This window comes from Sorghum bicolor, chromosome 2 (assembly GCF_000003195.3).
Source record: "Sorghum bicolor cultivar BTx623 chromosome 2, Sorghum_bicolor_NCBIv3, whole genome shotgun sequence".
In the NCBI taxonomy this organism is placed as follows: Eukaryota; Viridiplantae; Streptophyta; class Magnoliopsida; order Poales; family Poaceae; genus Sorghum; species Sorghum bicolor.
Window position 1 is genome coordinate 10,218,226 of NC_012871.2, and position 6,962 is coordinate 10,225,187.

General features: G+C 44.8%; 2 protein-coding genes across 2 annotated transcripts; one reads left to right on the forward strand and one right to left on the reverse strand.

The window, feature by feature from the left end:
- On the reverse strand, positions 1,228 to 2,911 carry LOC8054441. Its single transcript, XM_002461737.2, has 2 exons — positions 1,933 to 2,911; positions 1,228 to 1,557 (listed from the first exon to the last, which is right to left on the reverse strand). Exon 1 carries the CDS (start codon positions 2,827 to 2,829, stop codon positions 2,095 to 2,097), a length of 735 nt encoding a protein of 244 aa, XP_002461782.2. The 5' UTR covers positions 2,830 to 2,911; the 3' UTR covers positions 1,228 to 1,557; positions 1,933 to 2,094.
- LOC8081835 (autophagy-related protein 3) lies at positions 4,035 to 6,962 on the forward strand. Its single transcript, XM_021454827.1, has 9 exons — positions 4,035 to 4,286; positions 4,407 to 4,516; positions 4,905 to 5,021; positions 5,122 to 5,294; positions 5,392 to 5,477; positions 5,819 to 5,870; positions 5,964 to 6,029; positions 6,557 to 6,711; positions 6,820 to 6,962. The coding sequence occupies exons 1-9, from the start codon at positions 4,144 to 4,146 to the stop codon at positions 6,911 to 6,913; spliced, it is 996 nt and encodes a 331-aa protein (XP_021310502.1). The 5' UTR covers positions 4,035 to 4,143; the 3' UTR covers positions 6,914 to 6,962.

Genomic DNA, 6,962 nt, shown 5'->3' on the forward strand with positions numbered 1-6,962 from the left:
TCATCCAGGACTTCGCCACAATTGCAGCACCCCTCACGCAGCTTCTTCGGAAGGATGCGTTCCCCTAGACGGACACAGCAATGGCGGCATTCGACGCCCTGAAGCACGTCCTGTCCACCGCGCCTGTCCTCTACCTTCCCGACTTCAGCAAGGACTTCGTGGTGGACCGTGACGCGTCTGGGTCTGGTTTCGGCGCCTGTCCTCCACCTTCCCGACTTCAGCAAGGACTTCGTGGTGGATCGTGACACGTCTGGTGAATTCGTCTTAAATGAGGCATCTGTTGAATGTTGGATCTTTGGATAATAATTTACCACTGTCCAGTCATTAGCAGCAACCTTTTGGTCCATGTGATTGATGCGTAACCAGGGCAGGCCAACTCCTCAATTAGCTGATGTAATTTTTATATTGCAGCACCAGATGTGGCCCTTGCATATACAGGGGAGGGACCAGGTGCAAGTCTACCTAATGTATGAAGAGCTCAAGTTTGTGGTCAAAGGCTGAAGTGGTGGTCATCATGGGCAACATATTTGGGTTTTAGTACTGGGAAAGCTATTTTGTGGATCGTCATTCTGTATGTATGGCCTTCATGTTTTCTGGAGCTTTGTGTAAGGAATGGTTCTCCCATAGCTCTAGAAATAGCAGCTTGTTGTGTAAATCTTGCAAGGGCTTGTCTCTAAGATGTTGGGCCAAGCAGCATCATACTCTATGTGGTTCAAAACTTGAGGCTGCAGTCAGGAGCTTGATATAGATATAAATATTTTGTCTGAAACCAGTTAAGTTAAAACATTCTTCTATTCCATATGTTCCAATTTAATGCTGTAGTTTGGCTCAACTTCTTGTCACTCAAGACTTGAAATTTGGTTGGATTACTAGTTTACTAAGATTTATTTACTGAACCTGAGTATAGGATATATGGCCAAATAAGTAATAATAATGGGTGGACTTGTCCAGACACAAGGGGCTGGTGAAACGGGAGAATGTAGTGGAACCAAGGAGAAACAGGACTGCGCTGCTTGGAGCCTCTGCTGACTTCAGATAACTAGTCACTTCCAAAATTTTGAATGATATAACTAGACACTATTCAAAATTTTAGGCGATTTGTTTCGTTCCCCCATGAAGGTAAAATGGTTTATTTGCAGCACACGTCTCCCAGCTCGCAGCCATGGTTCAAGCAGAAAACTATGTTAAGGAGCTGACCCGAATACAGATAACAAGGCCCCCACTCATCACAAGGAACTGTGAGCTTTCCCACAAGCTTGCCATGCATTAAGATCGAATCACATTATCACACTTTTACAATCATGAACTGACAACAATTTTGATCATGACACTTATGACAGAACTGCTTCCTGACAGACACATAATACTATGTGGATACAATATGGAAATATTCTTTCTGGATAGTAGGAGAGGTCTAAAACGAGATAAGGCAAAAGGTTGACCTCAAACATAAGTTCACCATTCATAAGAAAAATTTAAAAGCAACCATGATTGACCACAAAAATTTACTCAGCACTTATTTGGTTCAGACAGGAACCACACCATACTGATGAAGATCTGCAGAACAAAGAAACAGAGTAAATACAAATTCAGTTCCAAGTGGCTCTGTTAAGAATGATTTAAGATATCTGAATATTTTGGATTTGCAGATAATTTCCTAACTCGATCAGCTTAAATTTAGATCAATTGCTAGGACCCCATCATCCATCCACAACATGTAGACAGATGAACAAATTACTAGGCACATCTAGCAAGCTTCAAGGTTGCCATGAAAAAAAGTTTAGGTAGAAGTAAAAAAAGCTCTACAGATACTTCACTTCCATAAACTTACTGTTCATAAGCATGTACACCATTCTCAGTGTTTTCATGTTGCTAAATTGACAATTACAAAGTTCTTGAAATTGGCAAATCATTGACTAAACAAAGCTGTACCTGGAGTGTCGTAGAAGCTCGTGTATGGAACAACACCATGGGTCCAACCATCGCCGTATTCCTCCTCCCTCACCCGTCCAGACTTTAGATCAATACTGAACCAACCATCCTCTGTCCCAACAAAAAAGACCTCAACGCCATGTGCAAAGGCAACATGATCATTTATAATGGAGTGTGCATCAACTTGGAGAGCAACGTCTCGAGCTCAATGGATCTGACTGGTACCCAAAAATCATCTCCCATGGGGTCAGTCTCCATTGAGCAGATCCAGAGCCTGGATTTCTCAACCCTTGCAAAACCCAACCCACCATCTCCCGTCGTCATGAGCACTGCAAAGTCCCAGGCGCCATCTTCCGATGAGTAGAGGTGCACACGCATCTGCGCATCGTCGGCGTCCAGGAAGACGACGAGGAAGAAGGGCCCGCGGCGGCAATCGAGGTGGTCACACTCACACGCGGCGTAGTCGGCGCAGACCACCCCTGCATTCCAGGTGAAAGGTGAGGACAGCGTTAGATCGGGGATTTCCCGCAGCTCATCCGTGACGGGGTCCCAGATCTCGAGCTTAGGACCCCAGGGCATGCTGGTGAGGAGGACGCGTCCGTGGCGGGAGTCGAGGTCGCGGTGCTCGGAGCCGCGCGGGAGGAAGGGGGTGGCGGGGACGAAGCGGGCGGCGTAGTCGAAGCGGTCGTCCTCGTCGCCGTCTCTGAGGTTGGCGAGGAAACCGAGCATGGGGGCCGTGCGGTGGCGCTGGCCGAACCTGCGGCGGAAGTCTGGGGCGGAGATGATGCGGCACCAGCGCCTGCACACGGTCGCGGCGCGGAGGAGGCTCACGGGGTCGTCCGGCGGCAAGCGGAGGAGGATATCCTCAACGAGATCCTCCCCTAGCACCTTCTCCATTCAGCTTGGTTGGCCGAACTCCGGCGAGCGGCGGCGCGAGAGGGTATGATCGGCGGGCGGCGGGCGGCGGGGAATTGCGACAACGACTCGATGGAGTGGGAGAATTGGGATTTTTTTTTTTTGCCACTCTTCTGTTTGGCATGGGCTCGATTGTCATTTTGTCGCTAAATTTCGCAAGGTTTTTGGCTACTGTAGTACTTTCGTTTTTATTTGACAAATATTGTCTAATCACGGAGTAACTAGGCTCAAAAGATTTATAAATTGTGCAATTAGTTTTTATTTTCATCTATATTTAATACTTCATGCATGTGACCAAAGATTCGATGTGACGGAGAATCTTGAACATTTTTGCGAACTAAACAAGGCCTTAGACATTTTGCACATGCGACTATCCAAGTCATTGTCCAGCGTGGCAGCAACACGTGAAAAAGACCTTTGTACCCTTACCTTATCATTTAGTTCATCGTCCACCTTTCATCTTCCCCGGCCTATTTGCCGTGACCTCGGTGTTAGCCCGCAACCCATTGTTGCTGCACTCGCTCGCTAGGGCGAGCGTCTCACCCACACCAAGCACACTGCACATGTACGGTCATCGCCGCTGTGAGCACTCGGGTGACAATGACGAGCTGTGCTAGCTCTTTGACACTGGTCCTCGTCGACGACAAGAACGACGACATGGCTACTGTACAGTTATTGCTAAAACGTGTGATTTCATAGTTTGGAGAGCCGGATGAAATCTGTCCAAATAGTTTAAGTACCAGTCGTACAATTTACTCTTTTCAAATTGTGATTGATCAGGCCTTGTTTAGTTCCAAAATATTTTGTAAAATGAACACTGTAGCACTTTCATTTGTATTGATAAATATTTTTCAATCATGGATTAACTAAGCTCAAAAGATTCGCCTCACAAATTACAGGTAAATTATGTAATTAGTTATTTATTTTATCTAAATTTAACATTATATGCATGTACCATAAGATTCGTCGATTCGATTTGACGAGAAATCCAAAAAATTTTGTAATATTTTTTTAGCAACTAAACAAGGCCTAACCAGTCGACGTTTAACTGGGCCCGGCCACTTCGCAGCCACGTACGGGCCAGACAAAAGCTCTAAAGTCCATTGCGTTCTCCAAACCGTCCCCGGCCCCGGGTCGGTGACGTCAGCGCCTCCCAAAGCAAACTCTCATCTAGTCATCTCTCCTGTCTGTCTTCTTCTCTCCTGGGTTTTCCCGTCGAGAGGAAAAGGAAGCTGGAAGAACACTCGTCCCGGCGCCGCGACGGGAAAAAGGAGAAGCGGGGGAGAGACGTCGACGATGCAGGTGAAGCAGAGCGTCTTCGGGCTCTACAAGGGCACGGTGGAGCGGGTGACGGCCCCGCGCACCGCCTCCGCGTTCCTCGAAAAGGGCGTCCTCTCCGTCCCAGAGTTCGTCCTCGCCGGCGACAACCTCGTCGCCAAGTTTTTTTTTAGAAAAGGAGGTTTCCCCTGCTTTACTGATCATAAAGCAAACAGTATCAACGTTTACAGCATATGCGTATAGGCGCGCCCGCCAGCCAAAAAGGTTCTAAACCACTCCAGGATCAAACACATCGTCGCCAAGTTCCCCACCTGGTCCTGGTGCGCGGGCGATCCGAGCAAGAGGAAGCCGTATCTCCCCGCCGACAAGCAGTTCCTCGTCACCCGCAATGGTACGCTAGCTAACTCAAGTCGAGAATTCTAAGATTCGCCTCCTGTCTATCTATCTACTGAACTGCGGGGCCGAGTTGAGTTTTTAATTTGTGAATGCTGCATTATTGGGCTTATTGGTGGGAATAGGTAGGATTAATTGGACAATTTGTAGGTTTCTTCCCCCAAACCAGATGTGGTGGATGGGATTAAACATACGCTTGCTAGTCTAGGCAAAATCTTTGAGTAATCTGGAACATAAACACTGGGAAACAGAAAAAATTAGTTGGAAAAAACAAACGATGCTTTCGGACTACTGAATTTGCAACCTTCGCTGTTTAATAAAGCTTGTAGAGCTTTCGAATATCTGGCTCATTGGGAACTCATGAATTTTATATGACGACCCCCCAGTGCCTTGTTTAAGACGTGCCATCTCGGTCGAGGGACAGTATGATGCAGCAGGAGCCGAGGTGGTTGTCGAGGATGATCAGGACGGCGAAGGCTGGCTTGCAACACATGGGGTGCAAGGTTAATATCCTTGTTATCAGAGCTATTTTGGTTTTGCACTCTCTTGAATTAAATGATCTGAATTGTTTTTTTTGGGGGGTCCATGCATTTGTGATGTTAGCATCAAAGCCCGAAGAGGAGGAAGACATACCTGACATGGATACATTTGGCATGGGAAGATCTGATGGAATAAAGTCGTCTATCCCTTCTTACTTCAGCGGCGGTAAGGAGGAAGAGGAGGAGGAAGATATACCTGACATGGACAACTATAAAGACACACGGGCAGACAATTTGGTAAGGAATGAAAGATCACAGTTGTCTATCTTAGACAGGGATAAGCGCTGCTGACAAAGTTACTGATTTCATCTTTGCCTTTCTGTTCTTATTGCAGGCTGCTGCTGAGCGATCATGCATTGTTGCAGAAGAACCGGAAGATGACAACATCCTTCGTACCAGAACATATGATGTTAGCATAACGTAAGCTATTTTATTGGCTGATTGGCTTATTGTGGTCGACATCTTGCGTACTGTCTTGTTCTGTACCAGTCAACTTTCATGTTTCGAATATAATAGCTGTGCCTCTTGACATGTACATTTATACAAACTGGTTGCTTGGTGCATGATGAGTTAATTGGCAACTGGGCAGGATGCCATCTGATTTGCAATCAAAAGTTTCTAACTAGTTAGTAATGGTTGCTGCCTTGAACAGCATTTGCTGATTCTCAAAAATAAGATTATCTGATTAATATCTTGTGTGAAAAGCATTGCTCACTTCTTGTGACCCACACTTGAATTGAAATTATAGTGTATTATTTCAGGTATGACAAATACTACCAAACTCCACGTGTCTGGCTGACTGGATATGATGAGGTAACTTTTGTACATACCAAGTGCTTCCAGTATCTACTGTTGTCTTGTTGCAGATGGACCTGATTCATCAATTTTTTTTCTTTGCCACTGCAGTCAAGAATGCCACTAAAGCCTGATCTTGTGTTTGAAGATATCAGCCAAGACCATGCACGGAAAACAGTAAATTATTTTTCATCCATTTATTCTTTTAATTCTCTAATACACCAAATGGAATGCACATATAAGGTTGCTTTTACCATATATCGAGTCAACTTGCTTAATGTTAATAGAATTATACCTTATGTAGTCTTCTGTCGAGACTTGAGAGTTGAGCAATATGATCAGCAAAAGGAAACAATTTAATGTCACAGGTCACACCGGGTATATAACTGTATTTTGCTTAGACAAATATAGTTCAGCTTTTCATTTTGCAACATATACGGTCCTTAGAAGGTTTGTTCCATTTGTAGTAGCCAAAGGACTCTAGCTCAATCGGTTAGAGCTTTCCAGCGGCAAAATACGGTGGGGGCCTCTCCCCCTCCGGTTGCGTTTTTTTTTCATTTGTAGTAGCACCCTTGAGTTTAGATTTTGTTTTATCCTCCAGTTTCAAAATATAGAGTTGCATTGTGCTTACACAATGGTCATTTTTCTCATATACCAGTGAAACATTGAATTAGTTTTCTTCTACACAAGGGCCATTTGGTGAGCTAAGAAACTACATTGTAATGATGCATGTGACTCTTGAAGACCATCCTCACTTATTGGCTGGAAAGCATGCCTCTGTGCACCCATGCAGACATGCAGCTGTGATGAAACACATGGTAATAAATGAGAACGAGGGAGTGCAACCAGAAGTTGACATGTAATATTCTTTACGATGATACCATTTAATTTTCTAGTGTATACGTCACTTCTATTTTTTTTGAACAAATTTAACTAGTTTCTAACTTCTGAGTTCTCTTTTGAATAGGTACCTTGTCATATTTTTGAAATTCATAGCCACTGTCATACCAACTATCGAGTGTGATAGCACAATGGTGGTTGACCTTGGCAGTACAAGCTGATTACTGGTTACTTGAAGTTAAGCATGAAGTTCTTAACATCTGACATTTT